Here is a 26,297-nt window from a genome sequence, read left to right on the forward strand (position 1 = left end):
TTCAAAGGGGGCACGGAATAACAAAAAATAATAATAATCAGAGCAAAAACAAGAGGCCTTCGCAGCGCTTTCGCTGCTCGGGCCTAATTAAAGCTGCAAGCAGCGTCGTTCGGCCCTCGCAGCTCCGCGCCGCTCCGGCCTGGCCGGCAGCCCGGGGCACCAGGGCACGTCCGCAGAACACAAACGTCGACCACCCCAACACCAGAAACTGCTAACGGCCACCTTGTCCGCAACTCACCCTGACTCAGCATCCCCTTTGAGCCCACCATTATATTTTATGTCTCACCACTAGGGAATCCTCTATCTTTACCACACTGGTGGTGTGATGACAGTGACCAACTTTAATGCTATTCTGACCATGTTTTTTAAAGTTATCGAAGGATAACGTTATCTAGGTGGCGCTGTGACCAACTACAGAAAAGTCCCATTGAGGTCAGCTTTGGTGACATTATATAACATTCACCAACCGTTTGTGCCTCATTGGCTAAAGGGCATGATTGTTCATTGCCATATTCAGTTTCGGGCAAATCGGAGGCCGTTTGTGGAAGTTACAGTCAAATGTAAGGTCATGGCGTCACGCCAGCATTCACCATGGCATCAAAGCCCCTCCCTTTCTGGAAAGCTATCAGATCTGAATGGTCTTTAAAACATCATGAAGACACTGTATGACCTGAGTGTCATTTTCATTAAATTAGAGGGGACAAATATGGGCATTTCACCATAAAACAATAGACTTCCTGTTGTCAGGGGGCGGGGCTTAGGTGATGTCAGCTGTCCACATTGTCGTTGTCTTGAGATGTGGTCAGTGATCACACAGACAAAGTTTGAATTAGATCTGATCATGCACATGGGCGTTATTAAGTCAAGTAATGTCATGGCGAAAGGTCAAAGTTTGAGGCTTAGCCACGCCCACACCTTTATACTTATTTAAAATCCGACGGTTGAATTTTTTCCCCTTTGACTTAAAAGTACATAGCATAAGTTTGAAGGTGATCGGTGTAAAGGGCAACGGGCCATCAATGTCCAAACAACGTGTGCGAAAACCACTAAATCGAGTACTTGGACCAAAATGGCCGACCTCCTGTGCGAAATTGCGCCTGGCTCCAAGAGACTTTTTTGTAGGGCCAGAGACCCTACATGAGTGTACCAATTTTCGTAATCCTCAGTCAAACCTTGTCTTGGGGCTGACAGTTTTAATGGTCCTAGGGGGCGCTATTTCAGAATATAGGCCACGCCCACAAATCTCAGATGCCCATTTCTATTGGGGGTCAGACTAGGATCACTCACCAGACATTTTGTGGCGATGTCACGATAATTGAAGAAATGAGAGGCAAACGTATTGCCATGGCGTGATGGCGAATTTCGCCATGCTCCCAAAGCCCCGCCTTTTTTCAAAACCTGCCAGTACTGTAGACCAAGTGACCTCAACTTGTCAGCTGCTATTTACCAGAGATTCCAGGTGATTGGGTAAAAGGAGTCCAATAGGGAGCTGTGAAAAAAAGAGTGGCGTGGCGAAAGGTCAAAGTTTGAGGCTTAGCCACGCCCACACCTTTATACTTATTTAAAATCCGACGGTTGAATTTTTTCCTCTATGTCTTAAGAGTATATAGCAGAAGCTCGAAGGCGATTGGTGAAAAGGGCGACGGAGCATCACTCTCCAAACAACGTGTGTGAAAACCACTAAATCGCGCACTTGGACCAAAATGGCCGACTTCCTGTGCGACTTTGCACTTGGCTCCAAGAGACTTTTTTGTAGGTCCTGAGACACCACATTAGTGTACCAAATTTCGTAATCCTCAGTCAAAGCATGGCTTGGGGCTGACAGTTTTAATGGTCCTAGGGGGCGCTAATACAGAAAATAGGCCACGCCCACAAACTTAAGCTGACCTTTTCTATTGGGGGTCAGACTAGGATCACTCACAACAATGGTCGAGGTGATATCACGATAAATGAAGAAATGAGAGGCAAACGTATTTCCATGGCGTGATGGCGAATTTCGCCATGCTCCCAAAGCCCCGCCTTTTTGCAAAACCTTCCAGTACTGGAGACCAAGTGACCTCAACTTGCCTGCTGCTATTTACCAGAGATTCCTGGTGATTGGGTAAAAGGAGTCCAATAAGGAGCTGTGAAAAAAAGAGTGGCGTGGCGAAAGGTCAAAGTTTGAGGCTTAGCCACGCCCACACCTTTATACTTATTTAAAATCCGACGGTTGAATTTTTTCCTCTATGTCTTAAGACTATATAGCAGAAGTTTGAAAGTGATTGGTGAAAAGGGCGACGGAGTATCACTCTCCAAACAACGTGTGTGAAAACCACTAAATCGCGCACTTGGACCAAAATGGCCGACTTCCTGTGCGACTTTGCACTTGGCTTCAAGAGACTTTTTTGTAGGTCCTGAGACACCACATTAGTGTACCAAATTTCGTAATCCTCAGTCAAAGCATGGCTTGGGGCTGACAGTTTTAATGGTCCTAGGGGGCGCTATTTCAGAAAATAGGCCACGCCCACCAGATGTTCACATCAGATCTTTTGGGGGGCCGGACTAGGATATCTCACAAGAAGTTTCGTGACGATATCTTTGGAAATGACGAAATGGGAGGCAAACGTAAGGCCAAGGCGGTACGCCTGAATTCGCCGCGCCGCCACAGCCCCGCCCTCTGCCGAAAACTCCCATAAAGTGACGCCAAGCAACCCCCACTTGTCTTGAGTTACCAGCTACAAATTTGTGGTGATTAAGTGAAATGGGGCAATTTGGGACCTTTCACAGTAAAACTTGATCTTTTTGGTCCTGAGGGGGCGGGGCTTGTGTGATGTCATCATCCGACCTTTCAATTTACTTTGTGGGTGGATGACGAATGACCACAGAAAGTTTGGTAACTCTATTCCATTCAGTTATGAAGTTATAGCAATTTAAATATTTTTGGCGAGTAGTCAAACTTCGAGGCCTGGCTCCGCCCCTTCAACATATACGAAAACTCAGAATCCTTATCTCATTTTGTTCGCCCATCCCTTCTGAGCAATTTTACACAATTTTTGAGACGATCGTGCGAAAAATGATCGAGCAATCCAATCAGAAACGGACCCTAAAAACGGCAAAAACGGCAAAAAATCGCCATTTCAACCCAAAATGGCCGACTTCCTGTTTGATATTGACCATGGTTGCAAGAGACTTTTCTGTGCGGACTGTTGAGTACTACAAGTGTACCAAATTTCATAACTGTACGATAAACTAAGCTTTATGGAGAGGGGTTTTTTTCACTTTGTAGGGGGCGCTGTTCAGCCATTTTCTTTGCGATTTTTTTGGGACCTTTAAAATATCAAATTTTTCACCAGGCCTGACAAGTGTGCAAAATATTGTGAGTTTTGGGGTATGTTAAGGTCCCCAAAAAGCTGTTCAAAGGGGGCACGGAATAACAAAAAATAATAATAATTAAAGCTGCAAGCAGCGTCGTTCGGCCCTCGCAGCGAAGATGCTCACCCTCCTTCCGCACCCCCTCCGCTCCATCCCCGATGCTCTCCAAACCCAACTCCCCGCCGCTCCGTCCTGGCCGGCAGCACGGGGCACCAGGGCACGTCCACGGACTGAAACGTCCACCACCCTGACACCAAGAAAAGCTAACAGTCACCTCATCCACACCTCACCCTGAATCAGCATCCCCTCCGAGCCTACCATTATATTACATGTCTCACCACTAGGGCATACTTTATCTTTAGCACACTGTTGGTGTGATGACACAGACCAACTTTAGTGCTTTTTTGCCCATATTTATTAAAGTTTTCGAAAGTTAAAGTTATCTAGGGGGCGCTGTGATCAATTACAGAAAAATCCCATTGAGGTCAGCTTTGGTTGACAAGGACAGTTTTCTGTTATTTTGGCATCAAACGGACGTTGTGTGTGTTATCTAAAGCCAGTGAGCTGAAAGGGGCGGAGCTACAGGGATTTGAATCAACAACCACATCAATGTGTTTGGTGCAGTCACGTGATGTCACAAGCCAAGTATAATGCCATTCTGACTTTGACTTTAGAAGTTAATAAAGTTTGAACCCATCTAGGGGGCGTTGTGACCATTTACAAGTAAATGCCATAGAGGTCATCTTTGGTCATCAAAGATGGTTTTCTGTTAATTTGGAATCAATCAAACGTTGCATGGGTCATCTAGAGACAAAAAGCTGTAAGTGGGTGGAGTTAAAGTGAATTGAACAAGTGATCACATACATGTGTTGATTGCAGATGTGTGATGACTCCCACAATGTTTGATGTAGTTTGGAACTTTTTTGCAGAAGTTACAAAGGTTTTTTGTATCTAGGGGGCGCTGTCCCAAATTTAAGAATTATTCCATGAAGAAGTTTGTAGGTTGATGACAGTCATTTGTGTGCAGTTTGGTGTGAATTGCATCATGCATGTGTTATTAAGGGCCTAATATCTGTCAGGGGGCGGAGCTAAAGCAATATCAACAACTTACCACAGGACTGTGGTGGGTGCCATTGTGTGAGTACACATAGCAAGTTTGGTGCAGTTACGACCTCGTCTGTAGGAGTTATTACAGTTTTAATGGTGTGTAGGGGGCGCTGTGGTGACATTACACAACTTTCACCAACGGTGTGTGCCTCGTTGAATAAAGGGCATGATTGTTGATTGCCATGTTCAGTCTCGGGCAGATCGGAGGTTGTTAGTGGAAGTTACAGTCAAACGTAAGGTCACGGCGTCACGCCAGAATTCGCCGTGGCATCAAAGCCCTTCCCTTTCTGAAAAGCTATCAGATCTGAATGGTCATTACAACATCATGAAGACAGTGCATGACCTTAGTGTCATGTTGACTAAAGTAGAGGGGACAAATATGGGCATTTCACCATTAAAAAATAGACTTCCTGTAGTCAGGGGGCGGGGCATAGGTGATGTCAGCTGTCCACATTGTCATTGTCTTGAGATGTGGTCAATGATCACACAGACGGAGTTTGATATAGATCTGATCATGCACATGGGAGTTGTTAAGTCAAGTAATGTAATGGCGAAAGGTCAAAGTTTGAGGCTTAGCCACGCCCACACCTTTATACTTGTATAAAATCCGACGGTTGAATTTTTTCCTCTATGTCTTAAGATTATATAGCAGGAGTTTGAAGGTGATAGGTGGAAAGGACGACGAGACATCATTCTCCTAATAACGTGTGTGAAAACCACTAAATCGAGTAATTGGACCAAAATGGCCGACTTCCTGTGCGACTTTGCACTTGGCTCAAAGAGACTTTTTTGTAGGTCCTGAGACCCCACATTAGTGTACCAAATTTCGTACTCCTCAGTCAAAGCATGGCTTGGGGCTGACAGTTTTAATGGACCTAGGGGGCGCTATTTCAGAAAATAGGCCACGCCCATTTGATGTTCACATGAGATCTTTTGGGGGGCCGGACTAGGATCACTCACAAGACGTTTCGTGACTGTATCTATAGAAATGACGACATGGGAGGCACATGTATGGTCACGGCGGTACGCCTGACTTCGCCGCGTCGCCACAGCCCCGCCTTCTGCAGAAAACACCCATAAAGTGACGTCAAGCAACGCCAACTTCTCTTCAGTTACCTGCTACAAATTCGGGCTGATTATTCGACAGGGCGAATTTTGGAAAATTTCCCAGTAAAACTTGACGTTTTAAGTCCTGAGGGGGCGGGGCTTGTGTGACATCATCCAGCGACCATTCATTTGTCTTCGGGGGGCGATGACGATTATCCATAGAAAGTTACTTTAACTGTAATTCTTTCATTTGTGAAATTATAGCAATTTGAATTTTTTTGGCGAGTGCTCGAACTTTGAGGCCTGGCCCCGCCCCTTCAGTATTTACGAAAAGTCAATTTTATTTTCTCATTTGAAGCGTCCATCGCTTCTGTTCGATGGCACACTATTTTTGAGACTATGGTACGAAAAATGACGAAACTGTTCAACCAAATATAGACCCTAGAAATGGCCAAAACGGCTAAAAATCGCCATTTCAACCCAAAATGGCCGACTTCCTGTTTTATATTGACCATGGTTGCAAGAGGCTTTTTTGTGCGGACTGTTGAGTAGTACCAGTATACCAAATTTCATAACTGTACGATAAACTAAGCTTTATGGAGAGGGGTATTTTTCACTCTTTAGGGGGCGCTGTCGAGCCACTTTTTTATCAACTTTCACATCGCCAGTGAAATACGTAAATTTCACGCACTTTCTATATTGGGCCAGAATTTGGTGACTTTTTGGATATGCTAAGACCCCCTAAAGGCCACCCAAAGACGCGGAAGAAAAAAGAAAGCGTAATAATAATAAACGGAGCAGATACAATAGGCCTTCGCAGCGCTTCGCTGCTCGGGCCTAATTAAAGCTGCAAGCAGCGTCGTTCGGCCCTCGCAGCTCCGCGCCGCTCCGGTCTGCCGTCGCACCAGTGCACGTCTGACAGAACAGAAACGTCAACCACCCCGACACCAGAAACCGCGAATGGCCTCCTAGTCTGCACCTCACCCTGACTCAGCATCCCCTCTGAGCTCACCATTAAATTGAATATTAAGATTACGGCGTTACGCCAGAATTCGCCATGGCATCAAAGCCCCTCCCTTTCTGGAAAGCTATCAGATCTGAATGGTCATTACAGCATCATGAAGACAGTGCATGACCTTAGGGTCATGTTGACTAAATTAGAGGGGACAAATATGGGCATTTCAGCATAAAAAATAAATTCCTGTAGTCAGGGGGCGGGGCTTAGGTGATGTCAGCTGTCCACATTGTCATTGTTTACAGATATGGTCAATGATCACACAGACAAAGTTCGAAAAAGATCTGATCATGCACATGGGAGTTATTAAGTCAAGTAAAGTAATGGCGAAAGGTCAACGTTTGAGGCTTAGCCACGCCCACACCTTTCAACTTTTGAAAAATCCGACGGTTGAATTTTTTCCCCTATGTCTTAAGAGTGTATTGCAGAAGTTTGAAGGTGATTGGTGAAAAGGGCGACGGAGCATCACTCTCCAAACAATGTGTGCGAAAACCACTAAATCACGTACTTGCACCAAAATGGCCGACTTCCTGTGCGACTTTACGCTTGGCTCCAAGAGACTTTTTTGTAGGTCCTGAGACCCCACATTAGTGTACCAAATTTCGTAATCCTCAGTCAAAGCATGGCTTGGGGCTGAAAGTTTTAATGGCTCTAGGGGGCGCTATTTAAGAATATAGGCCACGCCCACAAACTTCAGCTGTCTATTTCTCTTGGAGCTCAGACTAGGATCACTCACCAGAAGTTTTGTAGCAATATCACGATAACTGAAGAAATGAGACAAACGTATTTCCATGGCGTGATGGCGATTTTCGCCATGGTCCCAAAGCCCCGCCTTTTTTCAAAACCTGCCAGTACTGGAGACCAAGTAACCTCAACTTGTCTACTGCTGTTTGCCACAGAATCCTGGTGATTGGGTAAAAGGAGTCCAGTAGGGAGCTGTGAAAAAAAGAGTAGCGTGGCGACAGGTCAAAGTTTGAGGCTTAGCCACGCCCACACCTTTCAACTTTTGAAAAATCCGACGGTTAAATTTTTTCCCCTATGTCTTAAGGGTATATAGCAGAAGTTTGAAGGAGATTGGTGAAAAGGGCGACGGAGCATCACTCTCCAAACAACGTGTGCGAAAACCACTAAATCGCGTACTTGATCCAAAATGGCCGACTTCCTGTGCGACTTTGAACTTGACTCCAAGAGACTTTTTTGTAGGTCCTGAGACACCACATTAGTGTACCAAATTTCGTAATCCTCAGTCAAAGCATGGCTTGGGGCTAATAGTTTAAATGGTCCTAGGGGGCGCTATTTCAAAACATAGGCCACGCCCACAAAATTCAGCTGTCTATTTCTCTTGGAGCTCAGACTAGGATCACTCACCAGAAGTTTCGTAGCAATATCACGATAACTGAAGAAATGAGAGACAAACGTATTTCCATGGCGTGATGGCGATTTTCGCCATGGTCCCAAAGCCCCGCCTTTTTTCAAAACCTGCCAGTACTGGAGACCAAGTAACCTCAACTTGTCTACTGCTGTTTGCCAGAGAATCCTGGTGATTGGGTAAAAGGAGTCCAGTAGGGAGCTGTGAAAAAAAGAGTAGCGTGGCGACAGGTCAAAGTTTGAGGCTTAGCCACGCCCACACCTTTCAACTTTTGAAAAATCCGACGGTTGAATTTTTTCCCCTATGTCTTAAGGGTATATAGCAGAAGTTTGAAGGAGATTGGTGAAAAGGGCGACGGAGCATCACTCTCCAAACAACGTGTGCGAAAACCACTAAATCGCGTACTTGATCCAAAATGGCCGACTTCCTGTGCGACTTTGAACTTGACTCCAAGAGACTTTTTTGTAGGTCCTGAGACACCACATTAGTGTACCAAATTTCGTAATCCTCAGTCAAAGCATGGCTTGGGGCTAATAGTTTTAATGGTCCTAGGGGGCGCTATTTCAGAAAATAGGCCACGCCCACCAGATGTTCACATCAGATCTTTTGGGGGGCCGGACTAGGATCACTCACAAGAAGTTTCGTGACGATATCTTTGGAAATGACGAAATGGGAGGCAAACGTAAGGCCAAGGCGGTACGCCTGAATTCGCCGCGCCACCACAGCCCCGCCCTCTGCCGAAAACTCCCATAAAGTGACGCCAAGCAACCCCCACTTGTCTTGAGTTACCAGCTACAAATTTGTGGTGATTAAGTGAAATGGGGCAATTTGGGACCTTTCACAGTAAAACTTGATCTTTTTGGTCCTGAGGGGGCGGGGCTTGTGTGATGTCATCATCCGACCTTTCAATTTACTTTGTGGGTGGATGACGAATGACCACAGAAAGTTTGGTAACTCTATTCCATTCAGTTATGAAGTTATAGCAATTTAAATATTTTTGGCGAGTAGTCAAACTTCGAGGCCTGGCTCCGCCCCTTCAACATATACGAAAACTCAGAATCCTTATCTCATTTTGTTCGCCCATCCCTTCTGAGCAATTTTACACAATTTTTGAGACGATCGTGCGAAAAATGATCGAGCAATCCAATCAGAAACGGACCCTAAAAACGGCAAAAACGGCAAAAAATCGCCATTTCAACCCAAAATGGCCGACTTCCTGTTTGATATTGACCATGGTTGCAAGAGACTTTTCTGTGCGGACTGTTGAGTACTACAAGTGTACCAAATTTCATAACTGTACGATAAACTAAGCTTTATGGAGAGGGGTTTTTTTCACTTTGTAGGGGGCGCTGTTCAGCCATTTTCTTTGCGATTTTTTTGGGACCTTTAAAATATCAAATTTTTCACCAGGCCTGACAAGTGTGCAAAATATTGTGAGTTTTGGGGTATGTTAAGGTCCCCAAAAAGCTGTTCAAAGGGGGCACGGAATAACAAAAAATAATAATAATCAGAGCAAAAACAAGAGGCCTTCGCAGCGCTTTCGCTGCTCGGGCCTAATTAAAGCTGCAAGCAGCGTCGTTCGGCCCTCGCAGCTCCGCGCCGCTCCGGTCTGCCGTCGCACCAGTGCACGTCTGACAGAACAGAAACGTCAACCACCCCGACACCAGAAACCGCGAATGGCCTCCTAGTCTGCACCTCACCCTGACTCAGCATCCCCTCTGAGCTCACCATTAAATTGAATATTAAGATTACGGCGTTACGCCAGAATTCGCCATGGCATCAAAGCCCCTCCCTTTCTGGAAAGCTATCAGATCTGAATGGTCATTACAGCATCATGAAGACAGTGCATGACCTTAGGGTCATGTTGACTAAATTAGAGGGGACAAATATGGGCATTTCAGCATAAAAAATAAATTCCTGTAGTCAGGGGGCGGGGCTTAGGTGATGTCAGCTGTCCACATTGTCATTGTTTACAGATATGGTCAATGATCACACAGACAAAGTTCGAAAAAGATCTGATCATGCACATGGGAGTTATTAAGTCAAGTAAAGTAATGGCGAAAGGTCAACGTTTGAGGCTTAGCCACGCCCACACCTTTCAACTTTTGAAAAATCCGACGGTTGAATTTTTTCCCCTATGTCTTAAGAGTGTATTGCAGAAGTTTGAAGGTGATTGGTGAAAAGGGCGACGGAGCATCACTCTCCAAACAATGTGTGCGAAAACCACTAAATCACGTACTTGCACCAAAATGGCCGACTTCCTGTGCGACTTTACGCTTGGCTCCAAGAGACTTTTTTGTAGGTCCTGAGACCCCACATTAGTGTACCAAATTTCGTAATCCTCAGTCAAAGCATGGCTTGGGGCTGAAAGTTTTAATGGCTCTAGGGGGCGCTATTTAAGAATATAGGCCACGCCCACAAACTTCAGCTGTCTATTTCTCTTGGAGCTCAGACTAGGATCACTCACCAGAAGTTTCGTAGCAATATCACGATAACTGAAGAAATGAGACAAACGTATTTCCATGGCGTGATGGCGATTTTCGCCATGGTCCCAAAGCCCCGCCTTTTTTCAAAACCTGCCAGTACTGGAGACCAAGTAACCTCAACTTGTCTACTGCTGTTTGCCACAGAATCCTGGTGATTGGGTAAAAGGAGTCCAGTAGGGAGCTGTGAAAAAAAGAGTAGCGTGGCGACAGGTCAAAGTTTGAGGCTTAGCCACGCCCACACCTTTCAACTTTTGAAAAATCCGACGGTTAAATTTTTTCCCCTATGTCTTAAGGGTATATAGCAGAAGTTTGAAGGAGATTGGTGAAAAGGGCGACGGAGCATCACTCTCCAAACAACGTGTGCGAAAACCACTAAATCGCGTACTTGATCCAAAATGGCCGACTTCCTGTGCGACTTTGAACTTGACTCCAAGAGACTTTTTTGTAGGTCCTGAGACACCACATTAGTGTACCAAATTTCGTAATCCTCAGTCAAAGCATGGCTTGGGGCTAATAGTTTAAATGGTCCTAGGGGGCGCTATTTCAAAACATAGGCCACGCCCACAAAATTCAGCTGTCTATTTCTCTTGGAGCTCAGACTAGGATCACTCACCAGAAGTTTCGTAGCAATATCACGATAACTGAAGAAATGAGAGACAAACGTATTTCCATGGCGTGATGGCGATTTTCGCCATGGTCCCAAAGCCCCGCCTTTTTTCAAAACCTGCCAGTACTGGAGACCAAGTAACCTCAACTTGTCTACTGATGTTTGCCACAGAATCCTGGTGATTGGGTAAAAGGAGTCCAGTAGGGAGCTGTGAAAAAAAGAGTAGCGTGGCGACAGGTCAAAGTTTGAGGCTTAGCCACGCCCACACCTTTCAACTTTTGAAAAATCCGACGGTTGAATTTTTTCCCCTATGTCTTAAGGGTATATAGCAGAAGTTTGAAGGAGATTGGTGAAAAGGGCGACGGAGCATCACTCTCCAAACAACGTGTGCGAAAACCACTAAATCGCGTACTTGATCCAAAATGGCCGACTTCCTGTGCGACTTTGAACTTGACTCCAAGAGACTTTTTTGTAGGTCCTGAGACACCACATTAGTGTACCAAATTTCGTAATCCTCAGTCAAAGCATGGCTTGGGGCTAATAGTTTTAATGGTCCTAGGGGGCGCTATTTCAGAAAATAGGCCACGCCCACCAGATGTTCACATCAGATCTTTTGGGGGGCCGGACTAGGATCACTCACAAGAAGTTTCGTGACGATATCTTTGGAAATGACGAAATGGGAGGCAAACGTAAGGCCAAGGCGGTACGCCTGAATTCGCCGCGCCACCACAGCCCCGCCCTCTGCCGAAAACTCCCATAAAGTGACGCCAAGCAACCCCCACTTGTCTTGAGTTACCAGCTACAAATTTGTGGTGATTAAGTGAAATGGGGCAATTTGGGACCTTTCACAGTAAAACTTGATCTTTTTGGTCCTGAGGGGGCGGGGCTTGTGTGATGTCATCATCCGACCTTTCAATTTACTTTGTGGGTGGATGACGAATGACCACAGAAAGTTTGGTAACTCTATTCCATTCAGTTATGAAGTTATAGCAATTTAAATATTTTTGGCGAGTAGTCAAACTTCGAGGCCTGGCTCCGCCCCTTCAACATATACGAAAACTCAGAATCCTTATCTCATTTTGTTCGCCCATCCCTTCTGAGCAATTTCACACAATTTTTGAGACGATCGTGCGAAAAATGATCGAGCAATCCAATCAGAAACGGACCCTAAAAACGGCAAAAACGGCAAAAAATCGCCATTTCAACCCAAAATGGCCGACTTCCTGTTTGATATTGACCATGGTTGCAAGAGACTTTTCTGTGCGGACTGTTGAGTACTACAAGTGTACCAAATTTCATAACTGTACGATAAACTAAGCTTTATGGAGAGGGGTTTTTTTCACTTTGTAGGGGGCGCTGTTCAGCCATTTTCTTTGCGATTTTTTTGGGACCTTTAAAATATCAAATTTTTCACCAGGCCTGACAAGTGTGCAAAATATTGTGAGTTTTGGGGTATGTTAAGGTCCCCAAAAAGCTGTTCAAAGGGGGCACGGAATAACAAAAAATAATAATAATCAGAGCAAAAACAAGAGGCCTTCGCAGCGCTTTCGCTGCTCGGGCCTAATTAAAGCTGCAAGCAGCGTCGTTCGGCCCTCGCAGCTCCGCGCCGCTCCGGTCTGCCGTCGCACCAGTGCACGTCTGACAGAACAGAAACGTCAACCACCCCGACACCAGAAACCGCGAATGGCCTCCTAGTCTGCACCTCACCCTGACTCAGCATCCCCTCTGAGCTCACCATTAAATTGAATATTAAGATTACGGCGTTACGCCAGAATTCGCCATGGCATCAAAGCCCCTCCCTTTCTGGAAAGCTATCAGATCTGAATGGTCATTACAGCATCATGAAGACAGTGCATGACCTTAGGGTCATGTTGACTAAATTAGAGGGGACAAATATGGGCATTTCAGCATAAAAAATAAATTCCTGTAGTCAGGGGGCGGGGCTTAGGTGATGTCAGCTGTCCACATTGTCATTGTTTACAGATATGGTCAATGATCACACAGACAAAGTTCGAAAAAGATCTGATCATGCACATGGGAGTTATTAAGTCAAGTAAAGTAATGGCGAAAGGTCAACGTTTGAGGCTTAGCCACGCCCACACCTTTCAACTTTTGAAAAATCCGACGGTTGAATTTTTTCCCCTATGTCTTAAGAGTGTATTGCAGAAGTTTGAAGGTGATTGGTGAAAAGGGCGACGGAGCATCACTCTCCAAACAATGTGTGCGAAAACCACTAAATCACGTACTTGCACCAAAATGGCCGACTTCCTGTGCGACTTTACGCTTGGCTCCAAGAGACTTTTTTGTAGGTCCTGAGACCCCACATTAGTGTACCAAATTTCGTAATCCTCAGTCAAAGCATGGCTTGGGGCTGAAAGTTTTAATGGCTCTAGGGGGCGCTATTTAAGAATATAGGCCACGCCCACAAACTTCAGCTGTCTATTTCTCTTGGAGCTCAGACTAGGATCACTCACCAGAAGTTTCGTAGCAATATCACGATAACTGAAGAAATGAGACAAACGTATTTCCATGGCGTGATGGCGATTTTCGCCATGGTCCCAAAGCCCCGCCTTTTTTCAAAACCTGCCAGTACTGGAGACCAAGTAACCTCAACTTGTCTACTGCTGTTTGCCACAGAATCCTGGTGATTGGGTAAAAGGAGTCCAGTAGGGAGCTGTGAAAAAAAGAGTAGCGTGGCGACAGGTCAAAGTTTGAGGCTTAGCCACGCCCACACCTTTCAACTTTTGAAAAATCCGACGGTTAAATTTTTTCCCCTATGTCTTAAGGGTATATAGCAGAAGTTTGAAGGAGATTGGTGAAAAGGGCGACGGAGCATCACTCTCCAAACAACGTGTGCGAAAACCACTAAATCGCGTACTTGATCCAAAATGGCCGACTTCCTGTGCGACTTTGAACTTGACTCCAAGAGACTTTTTTGTAGGTCCTGAGACACCACATTAGTGTACCAAATTTCGTAATCCTCAGTCAAAGCATGGCTTGGGGCTAATAGTTTAAATGGTCCTAGGGGGCGCTATTTCAAAACATAGGCCACGCCCACAAAATTCAGCTGTCTATTTCTCTTGGAGCTCAGACTAGGATCACTCACCAGAAGTTTCGTAGCAATATCACGATAACTGAAGAAATGAGAGACAAACGTATTTCCATGGCGTGATGGCGATTTTCGCCATGGTCCCAAAGCCCCGCCTTTTTTCAAAACCTGCCAGTACTGGAGACCAAGTAACCTCAACTTGTCTACTGCTGTTTGCCACAGAATCCTGGTGATTGGGTAAAAGGAGTCCAGTAGGGAGCTGTGAAAAAAAGAGTAGCGTGGCGACAGGTCAAAGTTTGAGGCTTAGCCACGCCCACACCTTTCAACTTTTGAAAAATCCGACGGTTGAATTTTTTCCCCTATGTCTTAAGGGTATATAGCAGAAGTTTGAAGGAGATTGGTGAAAAGGGCGACGGAGCATCACTCTCCAAACAACGTGTGCGAAAACCACTAAATCGCGTACTTGATCCAAAATGGCCGACTTCCTGTGCGACTTTGAACTTGACTCCAAGAGACTTTTTTGTAGGTCCTGAGACACCACATTAGTGTACCAAATTTCGTAATCCTCAGTCAAAGCATGGCTTGGGGCTAATAGTTTTAATGGTCCTAGGGGGCGCTATTTCAGAAAATAGGCCACGCCCACCAGATGTTCACATCAGATCTTTTGGGGGGCCGGACTAGGATCACTCACAAGAAGTTTCGTGACGATATCTTTGGAAATGACGAAATGGGAGGCAAACGTAAGGCCAAGGCGGTACGCCTGAATTCGCCGCGCCACCACAGCCCCGCCCTCTGCCGAAAACTCCCATAAAGTGACGCCAAGCAACCCCCACTTGTCTTGAGTTACCAGCTACAAATTTGTGGTGATTAAGTGAAATGGGGCAATTTGGGACCTTTCACAGTAAAACTTGATCTTTTTGGTCCTGAGGGGGCGGGGCTTGTGTGATGTCATCATCCGACCTTTCAATTTACTTTGTGGGTGGATGACGAATGACCACAGAAAGTTTGGTAACTCTATTCCATTCAGTTATGAAGTTATAGCAATTTAAATATTTTTGGCGAGTAGTCAAACTTCGAGGCCTGGCTCCGCCCCTTCAACATATACGAAAACTCAGAATCCTTATCTCATTTTGTTCGCCCATCCCTTCTGAGCAATTTTACACAATTTTTGAGACGATCGTGCGAAAAATGATCGAGCAATCCAATCAGAAACGGACCCTAAAAACGGCAAAAACGGCAAAAAATCGCCATTTCAACCCAAAATGGCCGACTTCCTGTTTGATATTGACCATGGTTGCAAGAGACTTTTCTGTGCGGACTGTTGAGTACTACAAGTGTACCAAATTTCATAACTGTACGATAAACTAAGCTTTATGGAGAGGGGTTTTTTTCACTTTGTAGGGGGCGCTGTTCAGCCATTTTCTTTGCGATTTTTTTGGGACCTTTAAAATATCAAATTTTTCACCAGGCCTGACAAGTGTGCAAAATATTGTGAGTTTTGGGGTATGTTAAGGTCCCCAAAAAGCTGTTCAAAGGGGGCACGGAATAACAAAAAATAATAATAATCAGAGCAAAAACAAGAGGCCTTCGCAGCGCTTTCGCTGCTCGGGCCTAATCAGAGCAAAAACAAGAGGCCTTCGCAGCGCTTTCGCTGCTCGGGCCTAATCAGAGCAAAAACAAGAGGCCTTCGCAGCGCTTTCGCTGCTCGGGCCTAATAAACGGAGCAGATACAATAGGCCTTCGCAGCTTCACTGCTCGGGCCTAATAAACGGAGCAGATACAATAGGCCTTCGCAGCTTCACTGCTCGGGCCTAATAAGCACTGTTTACAGACGGAAATTCATTTGAAACAACAGATAACAAGTTCGTTTCCGAGCCCGCAACTACAACAAGATAATGAATGCAAGATTATTATTTCACCTGTATATGACAATCACTATTCAAAATAAGAAATTTTACCAGTGTCACCAGACATTGAAGGTGCTGGGTTCAACACCGTTTCTGTGGTTTCTCTGGGTTTACTGCACACCTGTGGGGCTAGGTACACAAAGAAAACAATATGAACACACAGATAGGAACAAATCTAACATGTGACCAATGGTAGCGTTCTGGTCATGAGACAATGCATGTACTTACCTACGACAGCTTGAGCCAGTGCCGACAATGAGATATTGATCTTTCCAAGTCGACCATGTCTTAGCTGCCTCTCCAGAAGTTTCTTGTTGGTGACAGTGTTATAATGATGAGTCATATTTCATGTGTGGATGGACTCATGTTACTTAAAAAGTAATTGCTTTTCCTCATGTTTGCAAAGAACTGTTCAACAACTTGACTGTTCAGCCAGCCTTTCAGCTCTGGGACAAGTTGAATTCTGCGTAATATGTTCTTGGGATCTTTTGTTTTTCCCTCATGAAATCTGTCATACAGGACATAATGGTCAGATGATCCAGTGACCGGATGAGGATTTTCATTTACACTATCCATCCTTTCATGTAGCCATGGAAGATTCACTTTCAGGCTTCCATCCTGTGCAGCCTTGACATTTTCCTCAGTGGGCTCAGCCAGTCGACCTTCATGTGGGTGAAACGGCAGTTTATCAGGAACCCGCAAATTGGTGTGTGCCGCCAAACCCCTCGCAAAATCGTAAACACAGACGTTTGGCATGTGCTTCCAGGACAGGAGAAGGTCAGCAAAATCCCGGGGACTTTCAGCACGAAGATTAAATTTAACGCTGTTAAATTTAATGCCATGTGGACATAGTATTACAGACCATCCTCCTGCAAGCAAAGATTTAAAAAGTTGTTTGTGATTGTAATGACATATTTTAATGCTACTTCTAATAATCGCTAAGTGAAGCTTACCAGAGGCACCCCATATGCTTTGAAAGACCTTATCATATGTCTGCCTGCTCTTCATCTTCTCCCTCAGTCTGGTGATGAGATCAAAGCGGGAGCCTTTGGGGTCGATGTTGCATGCTTTACACAATTTTCTTACCACTCCAACCTGACAGTTATTAGGGAAAAATGTAAATGGAACAACCCCTGAACTTTATGTCACATCTTCTGAAAACATAAAAGCAATGTTACCTTTTGTTTTGCGAGTTCATCCAACAGACGGTCTTCTGTGACACCGCTAAGCTTTGCTTCATGTGAAGAGCTTATTCCTACTTTTTGAAACTCTGTGTTAAGCACAATGTCACTTGTTTGAGTTTCATTCCCGATCCATGGTGCCCAGGACGTGTAACTTGGTGGAACTGAAAATGGATTCTTCGGACCGCCTACAGAAAATGGCATGTTTTTAATTACAATCTAAATTACTTTAAAACACTGAATGACTTTCAATAAGTTTTTGCCATCACTCACTTGGAAAAATCCCACGGCTTATCATTTCCAGGTGAACAGAGTTCCAAAAACCTTCAATGTCATGTTCACCATTGAAGTCTTCCGGGGCTTTGAGGTCACTCACTATAATAAACTGACTCATAAGAACATGCACATAATGTACACAATGAACTATGAACACAAATGTACATTAAACTTGCCTGCTAACTTGAATACCCCTTTTCTGTGTAAGTCCATAACTACCACAGGGGGTGAAACCCACAGCTTATGCAGGAGTGCATGTAGTCTGTGTCAGTCAAAGCCTCAAAATGGAAATAAGCATGAAACATGGTATCCCTAGAAGGAAACTTCACTCTTCTTAAGCTCTCCAATGAGTCAATGACCCTTGAAGCGGAGACATGGTTCTGTAATATGACAATAGGGTGAAGAAGACTATGATTACAGATATTTAAATTTGGACACCAACATATCATAATGACACAAACACATTTTTAAAGCAATCTTCAGATGAGTACATTTTATTTTTGTGATCCTCACCTGCAGATTTTCTCTCAGAAGAAGGCAGAGATCAAGAGACAAAACGACGTGGTTGTCAAAGTTGTGAAGCCCATCTGTCCACTCCTGGTATCTGTAGACCATGTGGCACTGAGGACACAATCTATGGTGTGTTGAAACATCTGTTAAAGACAAATCACGTTAACGTCTAAACATTAGTATAGGAACAATTATAACTGATTATTTCACACTGATGTTTAATCTTATTCATTAAAACTTACTCTCAATCACTCCCATCATGCTGACAGTCCTCGCTTTATTGGTAATTAGAACAGCCTCATCAAGTTTTGGGTGCTCTGGGCACACCTGGCACAACATTTCACATGGAAAGAGCTGTTTCTGATGATCCATTTTCTGTGAGATGACATTTTCTGGAAGAGATACAGGAATTTTTTTCTCTTATAAAATATAGCGTAAACTCCTTTCGACGGCAGCATTGTCCTCAAAGGAAGAACTCTCCTGAGTCATCTGTGATGGGGTGCCTGATGATAGTGGTACAGTTGATTTGAAGATGTATCTCTGTGTCTGGAAGAGATGCCACTTAGCTATGTTTTTATGAGGACATGATATTCGTGGCATTGCATAAGCGCAATGCCAGGTGTTCCTCAGAGCATTGTAAGTCACAAATATTCTGCCAAGACGGCAGAAACTGTGTAGTTCCGGCTCAAATACAGACAAACAGATCTGTGTAGAGGATCCACCAAAATCCACCCTCACACAAAGTGGAGCATGTGCCATCTGGGCAGCTTTCTGTCTCTTTTTGCTTGTAGCAGCTTTGGCCTCTCCAAAAAATTTAAGGTCCACCATTTCCATCACGATGTGCTCTTGAAGAAAAACCTCCTTTACAGTTTCTCGGCAGTAATCTAGTGAGCGAAGGTGCTCACATAAACTGAAGCCTAGTCCGCTCCGCTGGGCCAGCAACTGGTATTGCTGACATTCCTCCAGCTCACATCTGATATCGTGAGACATCCCCCATGTTTTCCTCTGAACGTGAACTGGCACAGAAAACCCATGGCCAGTTCTCTGCACAGCAAATAACGCTGTAGTTTCATCTGCACAAACACACTGCAGATGACTGGCCAGGCAAACATCTATTGACTGGTTGGAGTGCTTCCTCATCATGTGAGCCTTGTAGTTTTTGGTACGAAGAGTAAGGCCACAGTGAGGGCATGTCGTTTTCATGGACTTTCCATCAGCTGCAGTTTTGTTGAACACAGAGGGTAGAGCATATGAATGTTCTACCAAAGATTCAGTAAATGGTTCAGATACCGAAGACAAAACCTTGGGGGGGAGACGGGGCTCCTCGAAGTGTACTGCTGGAGGAATAAGGGGCCCCTCGGAGAGTTCAACGGGCCGTATGATTGTAATCTTACAGACAGGGCAGTGAAAGTGTCCTGCTGTCCTACAAGGCAGCCTGCACCGGCATATCATTTTATCTGTAAGAGAAAACAAACAAACAAACAAAGAAACAGATGTAATGTAAATGTAGTTGTATAGAATGCAATCAATTTATCTAACAATCAGATTGTACATGTTAACAAAAACATCCAAGCCAACCTCAGTAATGAAAGCAAAATGGTATGGATCACAAAAGTTATGTCAAGAAAAGTGGTGAAAAGTAAATAAAATATATTTTATAAAAATGCTGTTTTGTGGCAGATGAATGCACTGAACTGTACAATGTCAACAGCAACGTTTAAGTCAACAAAGATACTGCAGAAGTGCTTAAAAAAGTGCATATTTATAACTATAAAGTATATTTAATACAAACATACCGTTGCAATGCAAAGCATTTTTCATATGCACACTTAGATGCTCCTCAATCTTTGCCCTGACAGTAGGGCTGGAAGTGGGGCACAGAGGGCAGTGAAAGAGTCCTCTGCAGCACGTGTTGCATTCCTGCAATTCTGGCTTTAAGCCCGAATTCCAGATTGATATGTGCATCTAAAACAGAGAGAAAAACAGATAAACACCATATACACATTTAAGTTCAGGTTTTAGAAGAAATAACACATTACAGTTAGCATGTAATAGATTTGGGAGGAAACTTCTTGAAAAAAAAAACATTTTACAAGACACTTTCATTTGTGAGATATGTTTCTATTGACATATAACAGTCAATTGAACAGGGGCTAACTAAAATCTGGCAATAAAAAAGCTGTACAGAATAGACAAACGAATACAAGTATTGATAAATATATAAATCTGTTTGTGACGAAATGTACGGTGTTGATGCTAACCTAAGGTGTCAAAAGTGCACACGTTCCTTACTACAGTTTAGATACCTCTGTTTAAAAATAGTCAAATAAAAGTAGAAGTCGTCTCGACTTTTTAGTCAAGTGGAAGTAAGAAGTACAGGGTATAAAATATAATTTATGTACAAAACCCTGAAGTAATCTTGCGTCCAAAGCACGCGTGCGGGGGGCTGATTTACAAATGTACGGATTACAAAGTACAGACACGCGTGCTAAAATGTGAGAAGCAGAAGTATAAAGAAGTATACAGTAGGCACAAAAAAGTACAACAGTAAAGATACCAGAAAATTCTACTAAAGTACAGTATTGAAGTATTCGTTATTTTGCATCTCTGACGCCAACAATAAATCATACTCTAATGCAAAACGTGTTTTTTCTTCTTCTCGCCCACAGAAGCCGTTAATCCAACTCTCTTACTTAAACCAGGCCCAGGAAAAAGCATATCTGTGTGTTTCTCTGCCATGGAGCACGATGGGGAAAAAAACAATTAAATAAGAAGGAATGTTGTTGTAACGCAAAAAAAGTAGCAACATGATCACTGTAAGAAAACCAGAATTATGAAATGGAAATCACTAACGGCGAGTTTATTTAAGAAAGACTGTCCCAACCTTTGCAAGACGTCCGCGGTATCCATGTGTTTATTGCCATTGTGGTGGTACGTGCTTCCGGCTACTGTGTAGGTCACGTGTTTCCGGTTCATGTGGAGGTCACGTGTTTCCGGTTGCTGTGGAGCTCCACAGCGGCCGCAGCCAGACCCTTCTCGCAGGCTGTGCCAAAGACTACGTTTCCTGGACTTTTTAAAGCGGCAGTGCATACCTTAACCATGTTTGGATCCACATACAGTTGTGAATCAGCCTTCTCCACTGTTAACATGATTAAAAACAAACTTTGCTCACAGCTGACTAATGAGCATTTGCATGCATGCTTAAGAATGGCAGTAACCCCATTCCACCCAAAGTTTAAAACGTTAGCCGCAAATGCCCATGCAAACTTCTCCCACTGAAGTAAGAGCCAGTGATGTTTAGCAATATGGTGCGAGTTACATTGTGTTGTGGGTCAAAAATATTTTCTGCTCAGTTTAAAGCAGTTCCTATTTTTTTGGAATAGTGTTTCATTTTTAGGTGAATTGTTTGCACCTGAAAATAGATTTATCTGTAAAGAAATGTCATCATTTCAATGTGAAATAGTTTTTTTCCCTTTAATGTTAATACCTCAACTGAATTGCAGTTTTCTACTCAGCAGATAATTAATTGGGCATTAACAATTATTTACACTGTGATTGTCAAGAATATTTTCTGCACAATTTAAAACACTTGATTTTTTTCAGGAAATACTTTGATTTTTAGGTGACTTGGTTGCATCTTTAATGTTGGTTAAGGTACGATGGATATCATTATTTCATTTTCTAATAGTTTTTCTCTTTATTGTTAGAACTTCAACTAGACAGCACTTTTCTGCTCTGCAGATGATTAGGTGAACATATGGAAAATTGATGATACACTGTGGTGTTTTTCAAAATTTTTTCTGGGCAATTTAAAGGACTTAGTTTTCCAAACTGTACTATTTAGGTTTTAGGTGAATTGTTTGCACCTTAATGTTGATTTGTGTACAATATAATTTCAATGTCACCTTTTTTTTCCCCTTATCAGTACTTCCAGTAGATGGTATTTTCAGCTGGCTAGATGATTTAATGAGCATATGAATAATTGTTCTAAGTTGAGACAAAAATCTATATTGTTATCACATATGTTGAATAAAACTGAAAGAAAAAAAATTTTTGTCGATTGATTTTAAATCTTCGGATCCAGGATAAATTTGGTGATGGAGGAAGAGGACCTCTTCCTGTTTTAGTTGAGGACCCCTGTTCTAGTCCAACCATCTCAAGCCCTACTGCTTCATTTTCCTCTTTTTCCCCTCTCACTGAGAACTGTGTGTCCAAGCTTCTCACATGCAGCCGCCCTACTACATGATTTTCTATATGAAGTAACAGCTGAGCAATATGCTAAGAAACCAGTACAAAACTCAAACCAGAAACGCCAAAGCTGATTTTTATAAGAAGTTTCAATAATAATTTTAACAACCCAAGAGGGAAGTCAGATATTACTGTTCAGTAGGGCTGCAACAAACGATTATTTGGATAATCGATGAATCAGATGGGGTCTCGACACGATTAATCGGATTACATGAGGAAATTTTTAAAAACTGCTAGGGAAACGTTATTTCTCTCCTTCCTTCACTTTATTTAACACAACATTATTAGAAAACAGTTCAATAGCAGAAAAACAACATGCCATCACCTAAATTGTCTTATAAGGTGTATAGACAGAGACCCTAAGCTACATCTATCTGTGACCTAAAATGCTTGGTCCAAGTTAAACAGCTTAAGGGCAATTCTCATCTGTTTTGTTTGATCTCAACTGTTGACATTTATTATAACTGGGGATGTTCAACAACTACTTTTTAAATGTAATTAAACATAGGCTGTGAATTAATCAAAATTGATCACTATTTCCAAAAATGACTGAAAAAATACCAAATAAAACAAAACTAAATGAATGCCATCCTCCTTGCGATGATGCCCTGGGCAACTGCCATAAAGTCACATCAAGAAATGTTGCAGATCATTCCAATGATCCCAAATAGACTCACATTAGGCCACATGAAAGCAACTGAACCCAAAAATATATTAACCAGTATATAACTGCACTCTCACACAACACGCCTGCAGCAACAGTTAGGACTCCTCCCTCCCTTTTAAAAGCGTTTTTGCTTCCGAGGACATTGTGGTTGTAAAACCACATGCTAGTAGTCTGGCCCCGGTGTGATCAACCAGTTTCTGCGGGAAGACTCAAGACAACTTTATTAGGAATGTGACGGCGGAACCAGGGCCAGATTAACACTTTGTTGTAGCCTGGGCAACAATATTCAAGAGCTCCATCATCACGACCCGAGGATCACCATAATGTAGTCACATACAGAATATTTTACTGTAATATGCAGTAAATATACTCAATACTTAAATGCCTGACAACACGTAACCCGCCCAGAGTAACCTTTGACCCACCTCGTGTGGACTGACCAATGAGGAGAGGGTCTTAACTTGAGGCCCTCTCTTCATTGGTCAGTCTGCATGAGACTGACTCTCAACTAACGTTCAGTCATAGGCAGCGAAGCGTCTCTGTGCAGCGCAAAAGCCCGGGTGGACAGTTTGTTTAATATTTCCATTTCCAAACAAGAGGACAGGGGATCTGTGCCTATGACGTCACACTATGGCAACGCCACACAAACCAAGTTGGGACCCATTTTTTGTAAGAACTAAATTAATATCAGATTCTGCCAATAAAAGGGCTCTAAAACAATTCATATGTAAATATTTTGCATATTTAATGCAAAATCTCATTTTTCTGCTTTAGTGCTGCAACAAGGTTTTATTAATAATAAATTATTATACCTTTTGTTTTACTACAGCATCGGTAAGCTTCCTGTGCACAGATTATTAAGGATGCTTGTTTCAGCTGTGAGATTAGACGATAGGATCAATGAAAAAATAAGTTGTCCCACACTCCATGGAAACTTTCAGAGAATCCACAAATAGTGGCTTTCAGATGGTTTTGTTACCTTTTGCAAGTTTAGAAAAGAAGCAGATGAGACAGCATGTCTGATAATTTAGTTTTTTATCTGATAATATTAGAACATGTCAGTAATGTCTGAGGGGCTTTTACAAACACTGTATAACTAACACTACTGGAGAGGGTATGAATTACACAGAGGCTTCTGGGGAGCCCAGTTATGGGGGGGGGGGGGGGCATTTTGCCTTGGCCCCCAAAATGTCTTGAAACGGCCCTGGGTGTGTGACTGAGTTTTGAAGGTGATCTGAATTGTATCAGATGTATAAATAGACCAGGAAGCAGAGTCGTAGTTTAACCCACCCCTCTGCAGCTTCTGTACTGTTACCCACCCACTACCCCATAGAGACAGTGTCCTGCCCACGGCCAAAATCACACAGATTAAATATCAGACTTAATAAAGCCAATCATGGAAATCTCATAAATATTAGAACAAATTCAACTGAGCAGAAAACTAGAAAAATTAAATGTGGGTTGTTGAACATTAGATCCATTTTTTTCTAAGACTTTGCTAGTTAATGACTTGATTTGTGATAATCAGATCTCTTTGCTCTCTCTCACAGAATCCTGGCTGCAGCAAGAGGACTATGTTAGCTTAAACGAGTCGACTCCTTCAAATTATTTAAATCATCATATTGCACGAAGTACAGGGCGAGGAGGAGGAGTGGCAACCATTTTTCATTTGGATTTATTAATCAGTCCCTTACCAATAAATAGCTACAGTTCGTTCGAACATCTTATTCTTAATTTTCCTAATCCAGATTGCAAAACTGTAAAACCACTCTTGTTTGTAGTTTTATATCGCCCACCAGGCCCTTACTCTGAGTTTTTGGATCAGATCTGATTTTTTATCTGATTTGGTGCTAAATACTGATAAGGTCATTATAGTGGGGGATTTTAATATTCATGTGGACATTGAAAATGATAGTCTCAATGTAGCCTTTAGTAATATCTTAGACTTAATTGGTTTTACTCAAAGAATACATAGCTGCACCCAGAGGTGGAGCTGGCCTAAATGGCGCCCTGTGCAAGATCCCCCGTGAGCCCCCCCCCCCCCCCCCCCCACACACACACACACACACACACACAAGAAAAAAAATTACACCTACTACTTTGTTTCAAATTGCGTGGAGTGTATTATATATAACAACGTTTGCTAACTGAATACAACATCCAGCTCCTGGCCACCTTCTCACCACTTGTCAAAGTTCTACTGAAATAGTGATGATGACAACACCTGCCATCGCCTTCATTCCTGGGAAATATGAAAGTAGTTGGCACCTTAGTAGGTCCCTTCGAACTAGCTCTGTGCGTATGTTGTCGGTAATTGGTGATGTCCACTTGGCTGGGTCTGAAGAAAGAGGCTCATCATCACCTTCAATGGGACTCATTGGTTGATCGTTCAGGCTTCTCTATTGACAGAAAACAGAAGCGTAACTCAACACATTGCTATGTGGACCATTTCACATATTCTATTAAAATACAATATGTGACATTCAAATTTCTCTAATGTTTGCAGGACACACAAACACACACACACACACACACACACACACACACACACACACACACACACACACACACACACACACACACACACACACTTGTGCAAAACTTACCTGACATATCTTGTTGGGGAGATGCGGCAGCTGGCTGTCCCTCATCAAGTTCACATATACTGGTAGGTCTCTCTATTGACAGAAAATGGAAGCATAACTCACCACATTGCTATATGGAACAATTCCCATATTCTGTGAAAATACTATTTAAATGTCTATAGTTAAATGTTTGCTGGACACACACACATGTGCAAAACCCACCTAAAGTATCTTCCTGGGGAGATGAGGTGCCAGCAGACTGTCCCTCCTCGAGTTCAAATACTGGCCTACTGGTAGGAGCAGTGGAGGTAGATGGCTGTTCCTCAGTGGCAGCTGATGTCATCCCAAAATATCTGCGTAGGGCACCTGATGTTGCATAAAACAAACAATACAATCTTCATGTCACGTCTGTTGCCAGGGTATCTGCAGGTTTAAGGGAGCCAAATTTAAGACTTTTTAAGACCTTTTTTAAGGCCACTTTGACCAAATTTAAGCTATTTTTAAAATTAAATTTAAGCTATAATTTCCAGCTATTGCCTGGAGCCGGTGCTAACCACGTCATGAACGTGGGATTAGCCATCCAGTTACCATTAAACTTGCACTTCCCCATGGCGCAAACTCCCACTAGCTTAACCAGCTAATGTGCTCATCTAAAAACAGCCCCCTTTCACAACCAACTCAATGTGTACGGTTCCGCTTACGCCAACATCGTACACAAAAAATGCTGAACACTAACTAGAAATTCACGAAAATTTTTATAGAAATAAAATAATCTTGTTTTTTGGGTCTTTGGTAATTTAAGACCTTTGGAAACTGGATTTAAGGATTATTTGTCATTTTTAAGGATTTTCAAGGCCTTAAATTTGGAAAAGCAAATTTAAGACTTTTTAAG

The 26,297-nt window shown here is 43.1% G+C and overlaps 2 protein-coding genes across 2 annotated transcripts; both read right to left on the reverse strand.

Moving 5' to 3' along the window:
* Positions 1–14,420: 14,420 nt before the first annotated feature.
* On the reverse strand, positions 14,421–18,244 carry LOC139061538 (HMG domain-containing protein 3-like). Its single transcript, XM_070543127.1, has 8 exons — positions 18,148–18,244; positions 17,909–18,048; positions 17,615–17,775; positions 17,393–17,508; positions 17,117–17,307; positions 16,892–17,033; positions 16,167–16,807; positions 14,421–16,067 (listed from the first exon to the last, which is right to left on the reverse strand). The coding sequence occupies exons 1-7, from the start codon at positions 18,242–18,244 to the stop codon at positions 16,278–16,280; spliced, it is 1,377 nt and encodes a 458-aa protein (XP_070399228.1). The 3' UTR covers positions 14,421–16,067; positions 16,167–16,277.
* On the reverse strand, positions 17,581–21,054 carry LOC139061531 (uncharacterized). Its single transcript, XM_070543128.1, has 5 exons — positions 20,893–21,054; positions 19,702–19,870; positions 18,148–19,362; positions 17,909–18,048; positions 17,581–17,775 (listed from the first exon to the last, which is right to left on the reverse strand). Exons 1-3 carry the CDS (start codon positions 21,052–21,054, stop codon positions 18,326–18,328), a joined length of 1,368 nt encoding a protein of 455 aa, XP_070399229.1. The 3' UTR covers positions 17,581–17,775; positions 17,909–18,048; positions 18,148–18,325.
* Positions 21,055–26,297: the final 5,243 nt, after the last annotated feature.

The sequence above is a fragment of the Nothobranchius furzeri genome, chromosome 12, assembly GCF_043380555.1.
Source record: "Nothobranchius furzeri strain GRZ-AD chromosome 12, NfurGRZ-RIMD1, whole genome shotgun sequence".
Taxonomy (NCBI): Eukaryota; Metazoa; Chordata; class Actinopteri; order Cyprinodontiformes; family Nothobranchiidae; genus Nothobranchius; species Nothobranchius furzeri.